We start from the raw sequence: 25,816 nt of genomic DNA on the forward strand, positions 1-25,816 counted from the left end.
TCACACTTGCTACTGAGAGTCATGCATAATCATCTCAAAGAACATTCTTTCCTCATCCAGAAAGGACCATTCTTCTTTCTCCTCATGCCATCTTGTCTCTTCGGACACAGAGGGTGTGAGATGAGTTTTCAAAAAATGGAATTATTGGATCGGACTTAAAGACTTTCCACCGTGCCCTGTGCTTCTTTTCTACGGGAGGAAATTACACACTACAATACTATCTCAGTGATCTTGCAATGGCTAAATAGAGCATTCTTACAAATAACGCTGAAATACTGTAACACTAGCAAAACCACATTCATTCTACACTGTGACAGTTACCTAGAAATAGAAATATATTTTCTCAATTATTACTTAGGTCTTCACGGCCTCTGACATGGCAATTTAAAACGTTGTGTTCAACTACGCCCATTCTCTGGCAATTCCAATTTTTGTATAGGATATTTTGGCTGGCTTGACAGATACTCCACGAGGCACGAGGCAAAGCCATTGCAGTCTACAGCAAGAGCTGGTCCCTTTTGGCCATTCTCACAGTAACCTCACCAACCTTCCCACTAAAATGAACCAAGGGGATCGGTCGTAAAACGGGTCGCGCCCATCATTGAAGAGGTCTGATCCCTCCTCAGTTCCAGCGTCGGAGCCAGTATCATCCACAAAGGCCTCATCATCAAAGTCCTCCATCTCATCCTGCTGCTCATCAGCCAGTTCCGTGATGTCGGAGTCAGCCGTGGAGAAAGTGGGGGAGGGCGTGCGATCAGCGAGACGCTCATTCACGCAGCCATGGAATATGGGGGAGCTAGACATCAGTTAACGGAATACCAATTAACAGAGGGAGGGGAAAGAAGAATGCTTCATTTAACAGCCGTCTGTTGCCATCAGCACAGAGACCACCTGAACAACAAGCAAAGGCTTCACAGCACCTGGACTGCAACGAAACGGAAGGGAAGGGACTGCTAACAAAGTCAGGGAAAAGAGCATCCTTGAACCGAGCAGAAAGCAAATGAAAAATGAACATAAACATGGTCGAACACACAGGTATTGAAAGCACGTCTATTTAACAGAGCTACAATTCCCATTTCCACCACGTGGCATATTTGTAAAGAAAAATACTGTAAAGGTGCAGCTGATCTAAGGAAATATTAAAGAATCCCATAAGCAATTAGGTATACCCACAGAGTATGCTCAAATTATTTGAATCACCTGTGTAAGTAAGACCCTGGGCGACTTTTCCCCCTCAATTTCCAGTGTTCTTCACGCTCTCACAGCTCCAGTGGCTTTAGATAAAAAACTGTAGCTAGCTAAGTTCTAAAATAAACTCATAACTTGCTAAGGGGTCAGTCAAATTCGATTCTACAAGGTTACACAAGAACTGGCAACATTCTAAGGAGCTTTCTCTGCTCTTTGCTATATTTTAAGTCTAACAGAAATCCCGGCGAGACACCACACACAACTCGTGTCCAAACAGTTTACAGCCACAACCAGAGACAAAGTTCACGCAGCATTATCAGTGTACCAGCAGCTGAGATTATGGTCATGTACCTTCCGACCAGTTTGAACCAGTGAAAGCGATCATAAAAGGGGTCGCTGCCTGTCATGGTGCTTTCACTCTCATCCTGCGTGTTGGACGCCATCTCCCCAGCTCGGTCATACATTTCACGCATCAGGTCCAACCTCTGCCTGCAGAGAATAAGGCAGGATTAAAAAACTTAATAGAGAGTGAATAAAAAAAAGCAGAGAACAAGTGGGGTACGTTGACTTCACCTACAGAAAATGACGCATAGGAAAGAGAGAGTAAAGATCAGAGGAGGACGCACCGAGGATACGGAGGCATTTGGTCCTGTACTAATTCTCTGACATCTTAAGAGATTCTGGGAAAAGTTTTGTAGGCTAAGCCCACTAAGCACAAGGCAAGGTCACTGCAGAAGCTAACATAAATCTCTGATTTCATTCAAGTTTCTAAATATTCTTCTTTCACATCTAATTCTGGGATGTTTTTTGGTTACTTTTTCACATCAGACAATGGTGCTGAGTAATTCAGGCAGTCTTAGTGCACTCCATTCCAGAAATGTTGGAATTTTTATTCAAGTGACTTGATTCCATTATAGACTTTTGGTTTTTTATTTTATTGAAGAAAACAAGTGTTTCACACTGCAAGACCCTTTGTTCAGAAGTTACTAGGGAAAAAAAGTTCTTCAGTCAGCATTTAGCAAATGGGGAGAAGACAAATGTCTTTCACCCATATTTGCAAGGATACAATGAAAATAATTCAGATTACAGTCAGAATTTGTGTAGCTTCCACAGAAATAGAATTTTCTTTATTTAAGCTTTTTATTAAAAATTACGCCCTACACTACTTGGTTATACAAAAGGAACCTTTCGCAGTGAAAGGAACATGAAAAAAATGAATGCAGATGGATGAGCTTTGATGAGCCTTACTAGATTTTAAGAAGAAAATCTAAATCTGAGTTACAAAAATTAAATGTGGAGGTGAAGCAAGATGCTGGAGAACAACTGCACTCATTTAAAGAATCTAGCAAGCTGATATTTAAAACATATCGCACTGTCTGGAACGTTAGCAGGTGTGAGGACGGACACAGGAAAAACAAGAGAAAAGAACAGCAAGGGAGGAAATTTTTCAGCGAAGTTACTTGAAGAGGGAATTTTTTTTCTCCAGTAATATTCACATACTTGAGTTTTTCTAAGGACCAGTAATGGGTTGCTCCATTCTTCAGATCCTGGACTTCCACAGCGACCACTGTACGGGGGAAAGGTCTATTGTCCCGGGTCTTCTCCAGCTCGGTGGGCAAAAGCTCTGGGGGCAGCGGTGAGTAGAGGGTGTCGGTCAGCAGGACAAACTGAAACTGCACCTGAACAGAAAAAGAAGAATTACTTTAGTTCTGAGAAACCAGATAAGAGCATCACAAAGGGGACAAAGACCTAAGGCACTGTATGAAGCCAGTCTGACTCTCTGTGAACTGATTCGGGGCTTTTTTTTTGTCTGAAAATTGCATAGAACGTATTTTTTAGCTGAGTACACATATCTCGCCTTTACTGCCACAGCTAGCAGGGGTCTGGAAAACCACTGACCTAGCGCATCCTGTAGCACCCACTTCTCTTGGAAAGATGAATGCCCACATGAAGTTATAAGGAAAAAGGAAAAGGCAGGGCCCCAGCGAGACGTGCATGTCCATGTGTTTATGATATGGGCAGGAACAGCATAAGGGAAATGAAGATGAGAATACATCAACCAGCTTTGCATGCAACGGTCATACAGGCAGAAGTCTAAACCAGAGAAGCGTGATTTTCTGAACACTTCTAAAGCTCAAACTAATAAGCAAAAGACACACAACTTTAAAGACAAGTGACTCTGAGCATTTGAAGCAGGATTATACAGTCAAAACTGATGTGTCAGAAAATTCAAAAAGCTACTCCGCATGCCCCTACCTTTTTCTTTAACTCGACACTGATTGCATTGGCTTCTTTCAGATAAACTGCATTTCCCCAGAGCTGGTCCCTCAGTGAAGTAAACTGGTGAAATTTCCACTTCCTGAAAGCCCACTGTGCCAGTTCGTACTCATGGCGTGTCCAGGGCACTGGGAAGAGCAAAGAAAACAGAGAAATAAAACAGTGGTTTTTTTCTCTAAACTGTCTCATGCAGCATCTAATGCTACTGCTGACTGTGTCATCGAGTTATCAACATGTTTTCTGGAAGACAAGAACAGAAAACAAAAAAACCTGCACTTTTATTATTTGTGGAGGAATAAATGTATTTAAACTTTCTCACCGGTAGCAGCAGGATACAACAATCAAGTAAAGGGATTTGGAACAGAGAAAAGAGAACAAATTCTGCTCCTATTATTTTAAAACAGTTAACAATTATTAAAGCCAAATACTGAAACAGTAGAATGAAAGTGAGTTTTATGCGTATATTAAACTCTATTTACTATCCACAAATGGAGTTACACAGACATGTCACAGCCTAAGAATACCTAACAAGGAGAAAAAAAGAAACTTCAAAATAAAAAAAAAAACAACAAACCACCAATGGTATTATTTTGGTTTAAGACATCTGAACACTGTTAGTGCCAAGAAGAGATAGATTCCTTCAAATTCAAGATCATCAAATCCAAGTTTGTAGTTAAACTAATCTAGTTTGTGCATCGATTGAACGTGGGGATGTATATCTACTGGTTATGTGGAACTTCTATGAATAGGTATCTTCTTTACTACAGCAACTGTTCCTTTAGCTTTGGCTATATCCAAACTATTTTTAGCTTCAAACGCACCTTCTTCTTCTTCCTCCTCCTCCTCTGTCGTTTCAGCTGCCAAGGATCGTGTCTCTACCTGCTTCTGTAAGGCCTGCAGCTTACTCTCATAGTCCTGTGGAGAGAGAGGAGATACCGTGTAGAGGACAGACAAAAGCCAGGAGAACAGTTAAGAGAGACTGACACCTCAGATGGAACGACAGACACAGAAAACAAATACATAAAGACGTGTCCGTTAACGCTCAGAGGTCACCTACCAACATCTACTGGTTTAGTACGATCTGTCCTTGAAAAGAGAGAAGCCAATACAACTAAGATGATAGTGCTGGTGTTTTAAAATCATCAGCTACACATGCTCATAGGATCTGTAAGAGGGAAAGGTTTAGGATTTGGTTTTGCTAAAGACTGGAAAAGGGGGATTTTTGGGGGGGAACCTGATTGCTGCTTTCGGGGAGGCAGGAAAGAGACAGAAATAGAAAAAAGCACAGGAATTAATTTAGAAGGGGAGGATCGTTCACTTTCATTTTCTCAAAGAGAAGAATTAACAGCCCCACTGATTTGCCTTTTGATACAAAAAAAAGATCATTTCAGATTTTAGAAAAAAAAAAAGACATTTTTTTTTTCAATTAGATTTTCCTCTTGGGACATAAGTGTAACTCTCTCGCACGTGTATTTAACATATCGGAAGATCAATAAAGAAATACCATCGCCCTGGCACATGGGCAGAGAAGTCTGTGCAGAGGTTTCCCCACAAGGAGCACTTCAACAACACCTTCTGGTGTAAGAGCATTTTCTTCCTGCTTGGCATAATCAAGTCCTGAAATAAATGCTACTAAGACCTAATGACCCTTTTATTATTTGCTGATAAAACAAAGGCAAATTCCAGATATTTAGAATAGACACAATCACTGTGCTCCTGGTGTCAGAGTCTACCTCACTGCTGGATTTTATGTTTTGAAGACAATCCTTTGACATACGTTACACAAATTTGACTTGCTTCTCAAGATTTTTATACAAGAGTTGCAACAACAATTCACCAAGTGTCAGAGAGTTCTTAAGGAGAATTCTTGAAGCCACTCGTCTTGTATTCCAACCTTCTCTCTTCCAGAGTTCCAAAGCCTAAAATTCTTCTCCAATGCACTGTTTGCAATAATGCATTAAGTCTAATGGCTCTAGAAGGAAAGCTTCGCACTTTCCTCCCATCCCACATAAGCGTCCCACCTAAAGAGTGACTTTCCTTGTTTTTCATACAGCAAGCATAGTATTCAACACTGTCACGATGTGATTACAACAAATTTAACAGAAGTTTGGTCAGAAAAGCCATTAGATGATATCTGGAAACAAGATAAAACTGAAATACATTCCTTTAAGTTTTTATAGTAATATTTCCTGAAGTTAAAAAACAGTAGCCGCGCTCTTAGAAAGTGCAGACTTTTTGATACCATAAACTCAGTGCATATGACCTTAAGGGAGAGAAAACTGAGCCCTTGCAGGAAGGTTGAGGTTTAAGTTTCTAATTTGCTCTTGCAATTTTATTTGGCTGAAATGCTCCTTCATTTGTGACTGCTCCATTCACCCCAAAACAGCTCCGTACTTACAGTGCAGGGAACCTTAGCCCAGCAGCAAAAGAACGACAGGCAACACAAACACATAACCTTTCTTTAGGTACTCCTTCCGAAATTCTTAATGATTCACCAGAAAACTAGTCTAAACTCAACAAGGAGTATCAGACTTATCCAGGGTCTTGAAATACCCAGCGTATTCTTAAAAATTTGTTAACATCAAGGCACGCTCTCATCTTTTTCCCCTCATCCACGTAGATAGTGCTCAAGCACTTGAAACCAAGACAAAACAGGTCAGATGTGAAGTGGCAGAAACAAGCTTCTCTCGCTTGCAAGGAAGGGCAAGATTTATTTTCCTGTAGCCTGAAGTAGATAATCCGAGGATGTCATTTTGAGCAGCTAAATTGTAGAAATGAAGAAATTAAAAGCTCTTCAAATACTGTGTAAGCAGAATCTTTGATCAGATTGTTTTGGAGAAACTGAAAAGCTGCAAAGGGAATAGTCAAAAATCAGGAGCTTTCCACTCTGAAAATTCCACTTCCAGCATGAAAAACCCAAGCATTCATTCAATTCAGTCAAAGACCCGCTGCTTGTCTTCTCTAATTTCAGACTTGTGAGCTGAGTAAGTGTATCTTCTGTACATTTAAACACCCAGATAAACAAATGCCTAATCTAAGGAGACATTTTTTATTGACCCCACACTAACAAACGTGACTTTCAAAACTAAGTAAAAGAAATGAAGTTTGTTTTGCCATAATAATACAAACCTAGGTACCATTTCCCCAAGTAGAAAAACAGGACTAGATAGTCTCCCGGCACTTGATACTATAGTAGTGTTTAAAAATAATTGGCACTGAGCAACAGATGGAGGATGAATTTCCGGGTGGTTCACCCAGAAGGTGCCCTGACCACACTGTGAAAAGGCGTTGGTTTGCTCTGCTGAGAGACTGCTCAGCTCTGCGGCTAAACATTTTCAGATCTGGTTAGTGATAATACACACCTAATGCTGAGCAACCGTGGAAAGGTGCCTCACCTACTAGAAAAGAAAAAAAACCACCTGCATCTAGAAGCTGCCCTGAAGGTCTCTGCCCCGGCCTCCCTGGGGCCTGATGCATCCTGTCGTACAGCTGCAAACTGGTCGGTAGCACTAGCTCCGTGCATACGGAAAAAGGGAATGCCAAGTTTATTTTGTGCAGGGCATGGAAATACCGAAAGTCACAGCAATCACAGATTTTCTGAAAACAGATTTAAAAAAACCAAACACAACAACAACAAAAACATACACTCAGACTAGGCCAAGCTTTTGAAGCAGAACGCTGAACCATAACAACTCAGATTCTTTGGATCTACGTGATGTCTGCAGAAGTACTGGGACTGGACTGTGTGCGATTCTCTCCTGTATTGGAGGTCTACAAAAAAGTCAACACGTTTTTCTAAAAAAAAGTCACTTTCTTTTCTCTTCAGTGAGCAAACAGAGAACAGCCAGCTCTGTATTTTCTTGCAAAATTTAGATAAACAGCACACAAGATGGTACATGGGGACAGCACTGAAGGGGAGTATGGCCTGTATCCCCTTGCGCTATAAAAAGCCTTTTTTAAAAAAAAATTTAAATAAGCTATGTGGCAGCAGACACAACTGTGTAGGCTGCTTTCCACATAACAGCAGAAAAATCAGGGTGGACCCACTCACAAGAATCAGATTGAAGAGCACTTAAAGAAACCTTTTTAACTCTGCTAGAACACTACCAACCCCAAGACAAAAAATAAAATCAGGACAAGCCTGCAATGAAGTTTCATTTCGATTTCACTGAGACAAGTCTGACACTTACAAGAGTATTTCATAGTTTATTGAAAGAGCACTTGTTACAATACAAACCAGTTCTGCTTTTCACAAGGCAGATGCTTGCTCTTAAGACAATCCAAAATTTGTTTTTTCTTAAACAATAGACAGATCTGAATATACCATTAAATTCAAAGGCAGCTCACTGCTTTCTTTACAGTACAAATGGGTACACAGCATAGATTTCTCATGTGGCAGCTCCTCAAGTCGTTCAATGGGAAGCATCCAAGTCAAATTTCAACATATAAAGGATAATGAACAAATTCCAACATATAAAGGACAAACATTGAGGGAGATAGTGAAACTATGCTGAATGTCCTGTTAAAAATAGCATCCTTGAATTTGACAGCTCCCTAAATTCAGATTGCTTGAGAAAGGATGTTGCAGTCAATCAGAGGAGCGTTAGTGGCATGCGTCTCGCCCCGCCCCACCACCCCCAATCCACGTGTCCCCAGTGAGTCCTGAAGGATATTTCAGATGTCATCACGCAGGCACAGGTGGATACAAGCAGCTGTCAAAGCACACAGCGCACAGCAATGGCAAGGAAGCTTACGAAAGCAGCCCTCCTATCTCGGGGATGCCACGTTCCCATTAACCTGAAAGCTTTCTCGCAGAGTCTTCCACGGAAGCAGCTCCATGAATACAGAACGTGGAGTGAGGTGTGTGAATTTCTGAACAGTGCAAGGAGATCCCCAAGTTCTCACATTGCTTCCTTGATCAGATGAGGCACTAAACTGTCATTAATATTCAATTGTTCAAGTAGGCACTTGTTTTCATAGGACTTGTTTTTTTCCCTACCAAATTTCATTTCTGTAATATCCTCCTAAAACCAGGAAAAAAGCTGCTTCCTCTAAGCAGACCGGACTCCTTTTCGACATTGACTGTTCTTCTTCTTTTTCATCAAATCATACAACACCAGACTAAGCAGGGTTGTTTTTCTAGCGCTGCACTAAAGCAGTGGGTAAGTCAGACTGATGGTAACCTAGTGTTCGTCATCATCACCACTGCCACACAGGCATTTACAGAGATTTCTTCTCAGATTTTGAAGTTGAAACAGGTTGGCAAAATTTTTTTAGTGTCTAGCGATAAAATATCATGTAGCAGGAGTTTTTAATCTCATGTCAGTACCTGTAGTTGCATGAACTTCAAAACTATTCCATGCTCAACCACGTGGTGGTTCTACCTCAGCAGCCACAATCCTCAACAGAAATGGGACACAAAATTGGTTTGGTTTCTCTCACAACCTATCTCACGTAGATTAACTCTCTTTGGCTCACACATTCCGTCAGAATTGAGAGGATCTTCCCAAGCACGGATTTTTAAGAGAGTCCAAGCCTTTTGGAGGAACTCCTTACTCTTGATATGCACAAAACCAAAGTGCAACGCACTACTAAAACATGATTCTAAAACAAAGGCTACAGCAAAATATTGTTTGCAGCCCAAAAATTCACTTTGCAATTCTGATTCAAGCTCAAAGAAGGTACTGCTCATCTATGAGGCTTCTTTTCTTTAAGAATCAAGACGGTTTTGGACATGATGCTTTATTTCCTTTGTTCAGGTAGGCCAAAGCATGAAACAAATGCAAGTTACAAAGTGGTATTTGGACACAAAATTAAACCTGCCATAAAAAAAATAAAATTGTCCCAAGTGATGGAACCAGCTCATTCTTTTAGGCCAGAGGACTGACTTTGTATCTCCTACATCAGAGGGTGGGTATTTTATCAGTAACGTGCAGAGATGTAAGAGCAGACACTTGATTAGTGGATCATAAATGGTTCACGGCTGCCAGGCAACGTGCTCTAGCCAGCACCTACACCATTCCACAGTTTGGGGGGTTGGAAAGTAAGACAGGAAACAAAAAAATCAAATCAAAAATAAACTTGAGGCCCTTCCTACTCATCCACAGCGATGCTGAAACACGCAGAAGTAACAATTACCAGTAGGGCTTATTGTTTACCAAAAAATAAGCAACTGCAAGTAAATTAAGGGTATTTGTGCAAAGCAGCACAAATGCTGCAGCTCTAGAGGTACACTGCAAAATGGATCGATCTTATCAAATGTGGGACAGAAACCAATTTTGGTTTTAAAATCGTATTCAAGTTAAATTTAAAAGAAAGACAAATCCTCAGAGCTTTAGATTGGCTTCTACTTATGTCCACAGATTTTCAGAAGTAAGTGCAATTTTTTCTTGGACTTTAAGAAATTCAGAAAGAAAAAAAAAAATGTATAATGAAAATTGGGACTCTCCAACTGAGATAAAACCCCCAGCTCATAAAGTCTATTCCTTAATCAATAGCTTTTTGGCAATTTGTTTGAAACAGCCTGAAGTAGGAATTGCAAGCATTTGTTTTACAGCAAATCACCTGCAGGTATAGACCTCTTCAGATCAAAGTAGATATTAAAATTTTTAACTTGCATTTTGAGTGTGGGGAGAAGGAAAGGCACTGTTTTCTCCTCAAAGTGACCTTCTCCTTTATTAAACAAGTCTTGAATCATGGGCTTAATCCAAGACCAGAGGCACTAACATGAGGTATCACATTAGGATGAAGCAGCTTAATTCTCCTGTATCTGAGAAGAATTCAGCCAATTCAAAGTAGTGATCGATAGATCTTCATAAGAATAACTATTTCAAGAATATCTCCCAGACTCGTGTCCGAGAAAGCTGAAAACACAAACCAAAAAGAATTAACTTTCTGAGGCTTCTTCCTGCATCAGAGTGTTGAAAAATCCTCGTTCCTTTCCACGACATTGGTATAATAATTAAAAACTATTATATAGAGACCTACAATGGGCATTAGAAAAAGCTTATTTCAAAAGTATTGCTTCAGCAATATATATATATTCTGACATAAAATTCCATTCAGGCAGGTTTAACTGTCACAGCAATTTCATACCAGTAATTATGAACGTAAGCAGAAAGAGAAAAGACATTTCCTACTCGGGGAGTAGGACTGTTGTGACCCAACAGCTCTTCTTAATTGCTCTATAAAAAAAGCCACGTATCTTGTCAGCTGACAACTTTTGGTTTGCAGATTATTATTACTATTAAAGATTTGCGTTAAGAGTGGAAAATGTTCTTCTGAAGAGCCAGATCAATTTAAAAACAGATGGTCAGTTTCCTTATTGCTAAGAAAAAGGTCACAAGAAACATTCAATGCTAAAAACTAAATTCCTCTTTTGATTGTCTACATAAAACATAGGAGGAAGGTAGCACTTGGTAAGTTCCAGACAATATTTTCAGAATTAGAAAAATACTCCAAGACACACACAAAAACCCTGGTAAATGAGCTAGCAGGGAAGTTCTCCCCTCCACACCCCTCCCTCCCAGTCTTCTAGGCTATTAAAAAAGTTCTTACAATTTTTCAGAACGTTCTTCCAAATCAACGTTGTTACAACCGCAACGAAAGTCACATGCAAACGGAACGGGCCCAAGGGCCAGGACCTCACGTTTGTGTGTCCAATTGCTCAAGTTCTCCCTGGCCGAACAAAACCCAAGCCATAAGCAAAGCCAAGCCCGGCTGCTTCTCAGCCACACGCCAGGATTGCCCCCGCCCCCCTCCTCCCCCAGACTACTCTTGGCCAACTAATCATACGGTAGTTTCTCTGCCCGCTTTGAGGTTGGGTGCTGAGAACTGGCGCCTCATCCGGGGGGGCGTCACAAACTGGTTATAGTGGTTAAGCCGGTCAGTCTGTTTGGGGTGGGAGTTGGCTGTACTGCCGTCTGCAGTAGCGCCCCCGTTGGCGTGGCCGCAGTAAGGCTGGCGGTGCTGGTGGATGTGGCGTTTCTGCTGGAAAGTCTGCAGGTCGGGATTCTGCTGCCCGCTGTACGAGTGCAGCGACTCGGACGAGCCCGAGGCCTGACGCCGCAAGCTCTTCTGAGAGCCGTTATTGAGAGAATTGCTTCTCCAGCGCAACTGAGGCGACGGCGGCTGCTGCTGCTGCTGACTGCTCGGCTGGGCCTGGGCATTTAACTGCTGCCTGTTAATTTGGATATTATCTTGATTCCTCTGGGGGCCATACAGATTCCACAGCTGCTGAGGGTCTTTAGAAGCAGCTTTGCTTTCTTTTTCTTTGTTTTCCTCTTTGTTCTTATCCTCTTCTTTTGGAATTCTAACCTCAATAACTTCGTCCTCTGTGATAATGATATGGGTGCCCGGACTCCATGAGTTCCTATGTTTGGGATTGCTTTTGAAAGGAAACCGGGGCTTGCGATTTTCGGGCGGAATAAAGCGGTGAGGCATATTTTGTCGACGAAGTTGTTTTGCTATTTCCTGCTGCTGCAGATTTTTGAACCGAATCTGTTCTTGCCTCATCCAACGTAATCGCCCACGTCTGAAAGCCGGGTCACCTGCCATCAACTGAGAAACACGCTCCTCTTTAGCGAGATCATCGTTCTCGCTTCTTTTTAAGTCATCTGTGGGCTTCTTATCCCCATCCACCACACTGGCAGAGTTTGGAGACTTAGCATTAGGTGTGGTCGACTGAGCTTTCTCAGGAGATCCTATCAGAGGCAAAACCTTCTCCATTTTTAGCATCTTATTTCGAAGAACTTTTATCTCTTCGTCCTTCATGTTGTTCTGCTTCTTCACTTCCTGCAAAATATCTTCCAATTTGTCTATATGCACCTTAAGGTCATCCACGTCAGTTATTCCTTTACCGTTGGCCATGACATCTTCAATTTTCTCATCTCCGACTCCCACCGTATCCCAGACATCGCGAGCAACAGCTCGCCACGATTCCCGCTCATTGGGATCTTTTTTCCCGTACATGGCACAGAGCTCTTTCATTTTAACAATGGCCAGAGCCTCAATCTCCTGCCTAGTGTGCCTGAAGTCATTGAGTGCTACCTCATAGCATATCTCTTTCACAGCCTGAATCTTTAAGTCTGAGATGGTAACCCACTTGGAGTCTTTGCTAAGGCGTCGACGTTGGGGTATCTGGTACATTTTAATAGGCTCTCGTTTCTTCCCACTGCTGGGGAGGCCACACTTTTTTACAATGGTTTGGAGCTTGCTGGGGGGCAGCTTCTCTCTCAGGGAAGTGATCAGTCTCCAACTCTCCTCACACGATCTCTTGTCCGAATCATCCCCACTATCAGAGTCTGCATCCTTTGGAAAAACAAAAATCAAGAAGTGGCCCCAAAATAACGAAAATTAAAATTGTAAGAAAATGGAAAAGCTAAACAAGAAGTAGCAGGCAAAGAAAACTAAATCAAAAATCAAAACAGAACAAGTGATAAGGAAGTCCCTGAAGACTGAGGGTTAGGACATTAAAATGTATCTTCAAGAGTCACGGACTGTCAAAATTGGAGCTCTTCACTAATTTAAGATTAACATTGTATTTTAAAGTCTCGTCATCTCAAAACAGCAGATAATCTGAACTCCTCCCTCCCAATCCCTTCCAAAATCTGTAAATAGGTCAACTAAAACCAAGTTCCTGATTAAAAAAAAATTTAAATCCAAATGTAAACTGTACTTCATACATGCTACAAAGACATGCAAATCCCCGCCACACACATTTGCCTTGGTGACTGCTGCTGCCTCTTTCAGCAAATCCTCCCCAGGTAGGTGAACACAACAGCCATCACAGAAGATGTCATGAGCAGCCAGAGTGAGTCGGGTTAACACTGGTTAGTAACGTTGCACGTGGTTGCAGGGATGCTCAAGTTTAGAATCCACTTCACTACAATAGCAGCCAGAGAAGTGTTAGCCGATCAGAAAAAATGAAACAGAAGCAGCCGAAAGGTTCAATGTTAAAAGGACTGTAAGTGCCACTATGACAGGTGAAGACAGTGGTTCATACTCCAACACTTGCTACAAGCTAAAAGGACATCCAGAATCAGAGTTTCAGAGGTGGGTTGCAGTTTGGGTGGATTTTTTTTCCCATTTGTCACCTTGTTGCTTAGTTTAAAGAAAGAAACCATTAACAGTCTTGTCTGTCCGAAGAAGGAGTTTCAGAAGAATGTAGCAGTAACGACTTTTATTTTTTTAATTGTTTTAATACGAATTCTCTATTTTATATTCTTGATTTCTCCTCTTCTTAAACCCTAGAGTCTGGAGCTTCCGCACACTTGCTAAGAGTTACGCGTGTTTTGCTTCTTCATTACAAGTTTTCCACCTTTTGCTAAATGATTTTTAACAAGCAGTGCTTCAGGTTTCCATATGCTAGGAATATCTGTTTGGGTGCATTGCCACCAGAAGATAGGGATATCCGTTATTGCTTACTGCAACCAGGAATTAAAGTCAGATCACTTTTCTTTAAAGGATTATTAAGACATCTCTTCAACAAACAAGAAGTCCTACGTATTACGTGATCCAAACCCCTTCAATGAAACCCAGCAGTCGGTCTCTAGTGAACCTCTATCTAACAGCCCTATTTTTCACACAGAGAACTGTCACACATGAGAAATCAGGAATAAAAAGAGTCAGTTACTCTAAAGCCAAAGGAAACCCAGGTCACCAACTCAGAACCACGGGTTCCTAGACTTAACACTTCGGGTAGAAGACCACGAAGAACACAATATAACTTGTATTTGGGAATGATGAATGGGAGTAAAAGAAATACTGTTCTGATGTACGGTCAACAAGCTCCACAGCTTAAAATTCACATTATTTGAGCCTCTTGTGACCTTATCTCTTTTTATTATTTAAGATTAGCACTAGAGAATCAACTTCTCCCTTAGGTCAAAATAAGCAAAACGCTGGTTTAGCAACAGAACATAAACTCTGTGAGTCTGCAGCCGACAAAATTTGTGGCCTAAGGAAACAGCATCTAACAAACTGCATATTGCAGTGAAAACAAAAGATGCCCTGGAGAAAACACTACAATCTACACATTCGTGGTTATGTCCAGAAAGGGAAAACAGGAACTACTCGAACATTAAGTCCCAAATTCCACAGGATTTCTCTTATAGGTTACAAAATTACCATGCTACTACTTATGGGTAAAATATGTCTGGTGTATGAAAAGCTGATTAAGAGACATTACGTGGTCACTGCCTCTGTGCACTCAAAGGTTAACCAGAACAATTAACTGAGGTATACACCCACATTCTAATATCGAGTGCTCACTGCAAAGGCATTATGACCTAGAAAACCAGGAAAGTAATTTTAACTTTATTAAATGCATTTTCACCTTCAATTTGTAAAACAGAGAACAGTTATTTCTATTCCCTAGTAACACTAGTGAGGAAAATACATATTAGTTGTCAATTTGGGGGAACAAGAGCTATTATTTCTCTCTTCTCTATAGCTGAATTGGCTGGAATCTCATCCCAAACCCAAAACAATCTGATAAGCAGGATTAACCAGCTTCTTATGTCCAAGATTATACTCTCATTTAGAACACGAAGAATATTCATATTCCAATATCAGTCTTACATAGGAGCAAGTTAGAGAACCTGATATTGCAGCTGGATATGGAAGCAACGTAAATACTTTTAAGGTACACAAGCCGAAATGCGTTCCTAGATTTCCCAATCATTATTCAACTACTGGAAGCTGAATGCATTCATCCTTTCCACTTCAGCCCCTGCACACAGTGACGAGATGTGTCAGGGAGTTTTGCTGTCACCCCAACTATTAAGTGTTGGGACGAGCAGGATGCTGCTCGACTGAGCACTGATCACGCTGGATGGGATCCCTCAGCGCTAGCAAAGGTGTCCTTCAGGAACCACACTGCAATGCCCGTAGGACAGAATTCCACCTTTGTCCACTGACTGAAATCGGCAAAACCAAAACCAAGCTTAAAGAAATCAGTGACTTCATTACAGTATTAAACAACCCACTACCTAAAGGACCTTCCCTTAAACTTAGTATAGGGGGAAACAAATTCCCTTCGTTACACTTTTCCTAAATGCAGACGGATGTGAAGCAGCTCCCCAGCCAGCCAATTCTCACATCCTTAATTCTGCCTGCCAGCCAGATTTAAGGGAGGGAATTCCACCTCCTTTGACACACAGCCAGAATTTACACGATACTCAAACTATTTTTATTTTCACATTGAATTGTTTTTTGCCATACTACTTTCAGCTACACTAAATTTTAACTGCAAAATTGCAGAGATGAAATATTACATCAGCTACATCTTAACTTCAAGTCCTGCTTTTGTTCACAGTCTTCAGCCACTCCATCCAAAAACTTAGTCCCTTGTGATGAAATTATTAGAAATGCAGAAGTTTTAAGTGTGTAATACAAACGAAAAAATAAAATAAAGATGTAGCTTCTACCTACAGAAGACACAGTACTTTGCTCCATTCTGGTTTGGGGAGAAGCAAAAGAGCTTTATGGTTTAAAACCAAGCAGGAATTTAACCCACAGTGGTCTCAAACTAATAGTACAAACAAGTCACAATTTTGAAATTTCTATTAGAATTCAGGCACAACTACATTTCCGTGCTGGCTAAAAGACAACCCAATGTAGTTAAAGAAGAATCAGGAGACTCAGGTTTCTTAAGGTAATCTAGACTTCACTCCTGGGCTTGGTCTCGTTTTTAAAATTCACAGGGTGCCTGAAGACTGCACACCTTTCTGTTTGTAATGCACTTGAGATACTTGTGAGAAGACTGACCTATTCCGATACCAGACTTAATTTATCAGACTTTCTATTTAAGAAATAGGTGTAATGGTGGAATTCCCAGTTCTGAGTAAGTTACCTCTCCCTTTGCACACTGCTCCTCAGTCATAAGCCCACCAGCAGCATGTGTACCGTTAAGACCCTTACAAGGAGCTCCATGCAGGGGGAGGGAGAGGGGTTAAAACATGCACAATGCAGCAACATCTTCAGACATCATTCAAAAAAATAAACCTAGTGTATCAATGTTCTATCAATCTCTTTGTAGCACAAAATTAGTATGTTCTGGTGGACCCAAGACAAAAATAAAGACAAACATCTCAAGAAGTAGCTGTTTTAAGCTACGGAAAAGGAACTTCAAAAAAACAGAGCATAGAAATGCCCTTCTTTCAGGTTAAGTTGCAAGAAATTCAGCCTCTCCCAACAAGAACCGATTAAAGCCTCTTTAGCGTTAATTACGATTTCTGAATGAACATGAAGGAGCTCACCCACACTGGCAAAAATTCACTGTGGACACACAAAGTATTTGAAAGCAAAGGGAGAACTGCATTGTGCAGACAACCCAAGCAGGTTCCCTAAACTTTCAGATAAGCAAGGACAGGAATTACTGTTCGCCAGAGGTACAGTTAATCTGAAGTGAGGACACATACCAGCCTTTGCTGCTCCAACAAGAGATCAGCTTCCTCCTTTTCTTTCTTATACAAAATCTCCATTTCTTGTAACCTGAAGATGAACAGAAGAACAGAAGTAGTCAAAGGTCATTATTTTAGTGTTGGTGTTACTCTATGTGCACGGTCCCACTGAGTTAGTTACAAAAAGGAACGGTCATTTGTCGATACTAGTACTAGAGAAGTGAAGCTTCCTGTAAACTGCCGTTGAGCCCTTCACCAAAAGCCCTGCAGGGTTAGCGGCAGGTGCTTATTGGGATTTGTAAAGCAGGTAGAGCACAGAAACACCTAATTAAAACAACAAGAAAGCTTTCTGAACTTTCACAACAGGTAGCAGAGATGCTGTGAGACAGAACCTAGGCTGCCTCCTTCTTTCAAGTGGAAATTCTGAGTTATTTTGTTACCTTTTCTCCATCTCCTGCTTCATGTCAATGCCCTGTTTCTCCAGAAGCTCCCTCTGAGCAAAAGTCCAGTCAACTGGCTCAGAGGGAGTCTCAGCTGATGGTGTTTTCTCTCTCTCTGCTCGTGCTTGCTCTGGGTGGTTGAATCTGAAGACATGATTTTTACCCATGATGATACGATTTCCTAAAAACAGGAGCAGAAGTTAATTCTTTCAGGTAAGGATTCCACTGAAAAACATTAACTGGGTGACAGCATAAGAAAAAATTGCCCTGTAAGGATTTCTCTATACATTCCAGTTAACTAGGTGGCAAGGAAAAAAAAAAAAAGGGTCAAAGAAAACTTATACTGCTAAGTCTTTTGGCTAAATCTTACAAATATAAGAAGTCCACAAAGCCTGACACATGCACATGATGGAAGATAGAAAAATGCCTTTGCTCTTCCAGGGAACATATTAACGTAGTTAAAAATTTTAAAAAGCATTCTAGTAAATAGATCTACAAAGTAACCAAAATCGTTCTTACGACATATATCACTACAATACAGGCTCTTAAAAATGTCAGAGACCACATATATATTCTTGTAAGCAATTCAATTATCTTGAGGCACAAAAAAAGGGGAACAAAAAAATCCACTTGTTTTTAAGAGACAGTAATTACTAAATTATAAAGTCATGGTATTCAATATGAGCCATATGCAGCACAGAACAGCCAAAACTGTTCTTCCTTCATTGGCCAAACTTGTGCTGTAGTCAGTAGACTTGAAAATATTCACTTATTACTTGGTGCAAATAATTCAGAGGTGGGGTGGTTTTTTGTGTTGCAGTTTGGGTTTGGTTTTTTTTTAGTTTTTTACCAGTAAAAAAATGGGGGAGGGACACAGAAAGAATCATAGCCTGAAAAATATAGGTTAAAACTCGTAATTTAGGGAAGTCACTCCCTCCTCTTCAGTTCTTCCCCCACATGTTCTTCTAAAGGAATGTAGGAAACTGAGTGGGAAATGTAAGGAGAGCAAAGAGGAACTGTTGTACTCCTGCAGAGGGTCATAGCTTCGGTTTGCCAGGAAACTGGGAATTTTCCATCAGCAGCTGGCAGTCTGTCTGCTCTGTTTCACCGAGACTGCCAAGGGCAATAGGCTTGGGCAAGAATGTATTTGCATAATATCAGGGTAAGCAGGGTGCTGCATGGCAGTGAATATTTAAGTACGCTTACATCTAGAGCAGCAAAAAACGTAAGAAAACAAATCAAGGTCTGCTTAAAAGCTACACTCCAGAAAAGTAACACTGCTGTCCTTTAACCACAGCCAGCACTGTCTACATATGCTGCAGATGTCACCTATGGACAGTCCTTGGAGAGTCTACAAAAAAATATATCCTAACATTTCTTACCTGAGCGCAACTGCACAGGCTGCACAACCCTCTTGCCATTGACATAGGTTTCTGACCGTTCACAAGGCTCCAGAGTAACAATAACTATGAAGAAAATAACATTGACCAATAAGACTTTAGAGAGAATTGTATAGAAACAAGTGCGCAAACCCTGGAGGTGTCTCATTTTTGGTTTATCTTCCTACCGACACCACAAGATACAAGTAAATCACTCCCTGATGCCATGCTGGTTAAAAAAAATAAAGCCCCATGAGAAAATCAATACTACTGACTTCTCCACATATTGCAGTTGGAATTTTTTTTTCCTCTGTTGGAATTTTCATTTTCATAATTAACCAAGATCAGAATCTAACTCTTACACTGGCTGCAGCCTACAATTTGAAGCTACTATCATTTGAACAAATTTTATTTTCTCCCCCTAAGACTCAAGAAAACAGTGAGTCAAAGGTGATGGTTTTCTTGAGGTAAGAGAAACTTTCAAATACCAGTATTCTCTGGCCAGTTATCAAGCAAGGAGTGAAAGATTCAACAATACTTTGCTAGAAGTAGTTTTTACCTTCCCCATTGTTGTTCCTCTCACTTCGAAAGATACAGTGCTCTTCTTTGATATGCGCCCCACTCAATACAATGTCTTGCCTTCGCTCAGCATCTGCTTGGCCAACCCTGGGTCCGAAATAAGATTTTTCAAGAGCAAATCAGACACTTTCTACAACTCTGTGTAGGGCAATATAGCCCAGAAATATCAGGGTAAAAACTCTAAACTATTAAGTCTATTCTTCAAGTTTAAAGCTTTGAATTAGGGCTTTACTCTGTGTTGCAGAGAACTTAACAGATTTACCATGAATTGGACCACAACAGCTTGACAAAACAAGAGAGGAGTTTTGGCTCTCTTAAAACACATAATTCAAAGAAACAATTGAAATGTTAAACACTTCTGGATTTAACGCGCTTCCTTCCCTCTTGTGTAGTCCCTTCCCCCTTTAGTAAAGGAATGCAGAAGGAAAAAAAAAAAGTGATAGAACTTGTAGTGGTGTGTTTCAGCTGGTATAGAGTGATCCTCCCTTCCAATTATCACCATCTGCACTTCAACTAAAGGAGCAAAAATGTCTCAGGATACTCTTGCTGAATAATTTGATGCTACAAGTAGTTTCATCCAGTGAGAGGCTGGCTGGATCCCTGGAGCATGAAGCTCATGCCATTCCAAATTCAAATATTTGGGCAATTCTACATACGGACAACTTAATTTTCAATCCTAACATTTATAAACTTTTTGCTCTACTTACTACTTTACACATTTCTGATGTCAGCTAGCTAGGCTCAACATTTGCTGTGATTTCTTAAGCCGCGAGCTATTCTATTCATCATTTTCTGCCCAAATCTCTACAAGTTTCATATTCTTTTCAGGTCCAATGCATGTTAAAGTAGTACTACATGACCACACTTGTTTGTGTATTCTTCTCTATTTCTCCCTTCGTTGTTTTTTTTGTTTTCCTATATCTTAGAAGTGATAACATGCTTTCTTTTACTGCCCAGGTGTAGTAATGAGCTTCTTGTAAAGTTGCATCACTGCCCTCATGACTTTTAAGTGCAAAATCCACATAAAAGAAAATGCATTTCTGTGGTTTTTTCCCACCTACAGCCAATGTCATGCTTCGCCTGTACCTGCAAGCTCAACAGCTCAAGGCCCAATTGTTATTTAAACTCACAATGGCTCCAGCACGGGCATTTAAGCAAGCAAAGAAGCAGACTTCAGAGCCTATTAGCCCCAGTACTCACCTAGTAATACCATCTTTGATGTAGTAAAGCAGACATTCAGACATGAGTGGGTCTTCGTTAAGGTTTACAAGATGAGGAGTCTGAAAGAACAAAAAAGAAAAGTTAATTAAGAACTGAGGACCTACTTTCAGGCTTCTTCCCACAGCTGTGGAGGATGTATATTAATCCAGCAGTTTTGCCATGTATATTGAGGTTATTCCATAACATTCAGCCATACTCAGACATAACCTCTTGCGGTACGAAGAGCATCACAAAGTAACAGCAGAAATACAGCGCAGGTTGCTAAATTATCTGAAATATCATAGAGGGAATAAAAGCTTCAGTTGGAAAAAAAGATTCCATGTAAAGTCTCCATGAACTTCGGTCAGGGAAGTCCAACAGCAGAAAAAGCTGCTTCTGTAAAATTTTGGAAGTGATGTGGAATCAACTTAGGCTTTTCTGGGGCAATACAGTTCAGGCGTTCATTTGGCATTCTGTTAACATCAAAAGAAAATCTAAAACTACCAACATTCTCTGATACAAACAGCTAAAAAGATCTTCATCTAAAGTTCTTCTAAATTTAAATCCACTACAGTTACTAAACCAACCTTCTTTGGTGAAAAAACCCCATTGGAATCAGCAAACAAGTCACAAGGTCTTGGTGTGAAAATCTAGCCAGTGAGATAGCAGTAAGCACAAGCACAAAAGAAAAGGCAAAAATGGTTAAACAGAATTTAAAAAGAAAGATGAGAAAAAAAGAAATAAAACTGGAAATCAGCCATTTGTCCCTTTGTTACCCTCAAACAGACTAAATTTAGCAAAAGGAAATAAATGTGACTAAGGTTCCTAGGGAACATTGCTTCCATTAACTTAGTCTAGCTTCAGCAAAGTTTACTTGGGATAGACGTTAACTGCGCTCAGTTTGCAGAAGCTCAGAATTGACTGAATGTTCACAGTGAAAATTATCTTTAAATGAAGGCGGCTGATTGTCAGTTGCCTAATGGAAGCCTTAACTATAAAGACAGAAAGAGGGGAAAAAACAAGATACTTCTTCTGCCCCTAAAAATACAAGCCACCTAAAACTTCAGCTGAAGATGCCCCATGTTTTCGATCCTATTCACTACATTCAAATCAACATCTGGAGCTATGAAGCTCTTAAATCAAGAGAAAAGTGGAGAGAAACTAAATCCCAGAGCTGGTCAACTGCTGTAACACCACTACGACTTCTTCCACTTGGGACACTTTGATAAGGATGCTGTACCCGCCACATACATGTTTTAGTATCTGAGTTCATTTATTAAATCATAGTCTGAATGGATCTTGCACGGGCAAGAGAGCTTTGTAAGAAGTAAAGCTCAACAACTCGAAAGATGATGCTAGCAAAACCAAATATTCGCTTATTCTGAGGCCTATTATTCATCCACGGACAGTTACACCTTCAACTTTCTGCTGTGCGGCAAACACAAGCTGAAGGATTTTCCCTGCTCCCATCACTGATGACAGCAAGTGCAATTAAATCTCCCCAATCCATTTCAAGAAGTTTCCTGCCATCAAAGACAAAATTGGTAGACACAGCAACGACTGCACAATTTGATACCTTTTACTTCATGAAGTGGGCAATATTCACCTTACAGATCTCAGTTTACAGGTCTGCTGGTAAAGACATAGTACTGTCCTAGTAGCACATGATTAGATTCATCTTGGTACCTCAGAAGTGTAGTTTTTTTTAAAAAAAGGCTTCAAATTTGCTATCTTTATCTCCTAAATTTTCACAACAGCAACACAGTTACTAGAAGGAGAACTAACAAAACTGAAGCAGGAGGATAGCAAGGAACAGAAGCAGACAGGACTAGGTCAGGAGTTTTACTTCTCCTAATTAATCCTATGTGGGTAAAAATAAATACTATCTATTACCAAAGGAACTACTTAGTCCAGGCGGCATTTATACACAAACCTGATCAGCTGAAAATGCACCAAAAGAGTCATCAAAAAGAGCTGAGGGCCTCTGAGGAAAAATCTAAAAGGAGATGAGTGTCCACAACATAAGAGAAAGAAATGTAAAAGGTGCTAACGTGCTGAGTGTTCTTACAACCTTGGGCACTTCTGGAGGAGATACCAAAAGCAAACCTGAGTTCTTCCTACTCCAAACCTAACAGTCCAACACTAAGTGAAGGATGAAATATTTTAGCCAAGTCTGTCCTGTATTTCTAGGTCCCCATTTAACCTTAGATCAAGTTTGTCAGACACGTGCAAGTTTCAGGCTAAACTACCCTCTCCTCCTTGTTCAAAGATTTTGGAAATAGAAGAAATTATGTTCTTTCCCTTGCACTTCTTCAATAATTCTGCTTTAACTGCATAGATATCTTATTTTCTAACTTGATCATTTTATATTTATAGGATTGATTTATGCCCTTTTCCTGCACAGTTCTGCTTCTTTCAAATTTCAGGAAAGAGAGCTGTCGACATGTACTGAAAGAAATATTCCCCTGCACCCCTTTGTTCAGCGGTTCATTAGATTACAAACCTTTTTTTAAAGGGGAAAAAAGATTAACAAATTAATTCAATGCAAAGCACCTAAACAACACTTCGAGCTTTCCTGGGTATCTCAAAGAATAGGCAGAGTACATGAAGGCCACACACAGCTACTGCAGAAAATGGCAACAACCATCTGGGAGGCAGCATTTCTGAGTTGCTACCCAATCAACAGATACGCAAGGATATGCAGATATGCAGCACAGACTTTTCTAAAGGAAGGTACAAACAAGTTTAACCATTTTTGATATCAGAAGTCTCTCTGTGAACCTTTCACACTGCTCCTATTTCAGCATTTTACTAGGCCAGCACAGGCTTCCCTACCTTAATGACCAACGGGTACCTTCAAGGGAAGCCACCCCAGGCAATTCTCTCCACAGCTTCCAAAAAGCATGAAGGACCACGCTGCGTCACATGCGTCCAACTTCATTATTATGGGCAAAATAACCCTTAGATGTAGAGCACTTGGATAGATTCTACCACTAATGCTATTTCCAAAAAGATACTGTAAAATGAGCTTACGACTAAGGGTCCAAACCTCACTTAAGCTCTTCTGTCTGTCACACGAATACAAGCCCTTGTGTGAATGGCAGCTCCCTCATCACCCTCTCTTCCCAGGTTGATCAGCCTTTTGGAGACACGATGCAGTAGTTACCCATTTGCCCTACCTTTTTAGGTGAGAAGACTCCCAGTGTTCCTCCATCTTCTCGAATGGCAACTCCCATTTCTGCCAACAAAGCCTCCCTGAGAGAGAAAAGCAAGATATTTAGTGTATTTTAGGCTTCTCCAACAAAGTAAGGTCTAATGAAAGCCATGAAACAAAATACAGCAGACTTTAAAACCAGTCTGTCAACTGACCATAGGGCCAGGACTGCCACCACCTCATAACAGAAAAGGCCAACTTTCTAAACTTTAGTTCTAGAGTGTGCAGGCCTGCAGAATGGCAACAGCAAAAGTTTGCACCCACTTTCTGATAATTATTAAACATCCGTCTTGTGGATCAATTCAAACCAAAGCTGGAAAGCTGGAACTGTTTCACAATTTTAGATACTCTAGTACTAAAAATTTAATCTTTTCTGCTTAACTTTAGGGCTGGAATTTTTGGAATGTAAGAGAACGGTGGAAGGGGGAACAAAGACCAGGGCTCCAGATCAGGGCTCCATGTTGCTTCACAGCAGAAGCCAATGTAGCAGCTTCGGATGTTACCTGAATTCCAACAGTAAACACTTTAACGGTAGGAGATATAGGAGAGAATATGGCTTTCTCTCAGCATCATCCCTCCATCATTCATGCTCCATTACTTTTAAACACAGTAGCAGTCTTCGTTTTCTAGAGACCATCCACAACTACAGCACTTGTGATTCCTGACCTTTCCATCCTAATGGCCTCAGTTTTCCTCAGCTTTTCTTCCCAGGTTTCATTCAGCTCTGCAATGATCTTCTCAGATTCCTGTGTGAAAATCCCAAAAGTTGTTTCACAAATGTTCGCAAAGTTCTTTACATAACACACAAAGCAATTAAAGTTTGTGCACAGTTCTAGACCCATACTAATTTTGGATATAAAAAGTATTCTCAGCACGTCAAAACTCTTGTCTTTTTCAATTTTCAAAGGGGTAAACAGCCTTGAGGGCAAGCCAAGAAGAAAAGACAATCTCGTTATTTAATGACAGTCAGACCTAAATTTGAACCATCTACATTTTTTTCCTTGTTTTCTTTTTAAAATCTGATTTACAGACATCATTCAGTAACTGGATGCCAAGGAACTGCAGAGACCACACTGTTATTTCCATGGCAACAGCGAGTTTCCAGTAGGAAAGGGATAGCAGTGTGTGCTCCAGCCCATTCCAATCCCCGTGGCAGTCTCTCACGGACAAGACACGAGAACGGAGCATAGATTCAACACAGCCAGCTCTCCCCACTCATCCTCCCATGGAGACTGGGGGGGGCTTTCATAAAAATTAAGAAATACTTCACTGTAATGCACTTTTGATGCGGTTCAATTCTATGCAGAATTGGGACAAGGCCGCTATTGTCTGGATAAAGCACGCTATTCTGTGTGCTTCACATTTTAATCTGTGGGGGTTGGGCTTATGCAACAGTAGCAGGATTATTCTTCCTCCTTTTTTCAACTTGGGGGTAATTTAGTTTTCTGAAAGCTGAGCGCGCTTGCTAGCCACGCTCTGTCCACATCAGTGCTGATGAGGCCTCCTGAAGTCTACACTTAAGATCAACTTTTCCGTAACTACCACTGCATGACAGGACATGCAAAGAAGAACGAAAATTTTCATTTATAATTTAGTTGTAGCTCCAGGCTACAATTAAACCTAAATAATCCTAAAAGGAAATGCTATGCACGAACCACTTGATCGTCCACCACAGCGAAGTGTCCTTTACAAGGTGCAGGTGGGCTTCAGAGAACTCCCTACAGAAACAGGAGCACACCGCCTCTGGACTTATGAAGGAAGGCTCTCACGGGTTCATTGCTCTTTAGCCTTACAGAAAATAAGCCTCCTTAATCTCCAGCGATACCCACCTTCAAACGTTCAATCGCCTCTTCTCCTCCAGGTGTCGACATGATTCTTTCCTGTATACTGGACACAGATGTTAAGCCCACCTGACTACTGAGAGAGCAGGAGGACGGAGATGCAGTGAGGGACCCCATGGAGGCTGTGGAAAAATTGCCAGGACGTTGATTCTCGGAGGCTAGCAAGTATCTATGTTTATTGTTCTGAAAATCTTTCAAATCTGGGAGAGAGACACACAGACAGAGGGAAGGCAGAAAGATGGGGAAAAGGAAAATAGGAAGAGGGAAGGAAAAGGAGAAAAGGAAAGGAAGGAAA

At 40.8% G+C, this 25,816-nt stretch overlaps 1 protein-coding gene across 1 annotated transcript in view; it reads right to left on the reverse strand.

The window, feature by feature from the left end:
- The window catches only part of KIF1B (kinesin family member 1B), a 78,859-nt gene that overhangs the window by 26,036 nt on the left and 27,007 nt on the right, over positions 1–25,816 (reverse strand). Inside the window, 13 exon segments of the mRNA XM_009874067.1 lie at positions 548–796; positions 1,540–1,677; positions 2,689–2,867; positions 3,445–3,593; positions 4,287–4,380; positions 16,887–16,959; positions 17,309–17,489; positions 18,691–18,774; positions 19,247–19,353; positions 20,467–20,546; positions 23,646–23,721; positions 24,347–24,426; positions 25,510–25,643. Coding sequence (XP_009872369.1) covers positions 548–796; positions 1,540–1,677; positions 2,689–2,867; positions 3,445–3,593; positions 4,287–4,380; positions 16,887–16,959; positions 17,309–17,489; positions 18,691–18,774; positions 19,247–19,353; positions 20,467–20,546; positions 23,646–23,721; positions 24,347–24,426; positions 25,510–25,643 — 1,624 coding nt within the window.

This window comes from Apaloderma vittatum, unplaced genomic scaffold (assembly GCF_000703405.1).
Source record: "Apaloderma vittatum isolate BGI_N311 unplaced genomic scaffold, ASM70340v1 scaffold12070, whole genome shotgun sequence".
NCBI lineage: Eukaryota > Metazoa > Chordata > Aves > Trogoniformes > Trogonidae > Apaloderma > Apaloderma vittatum.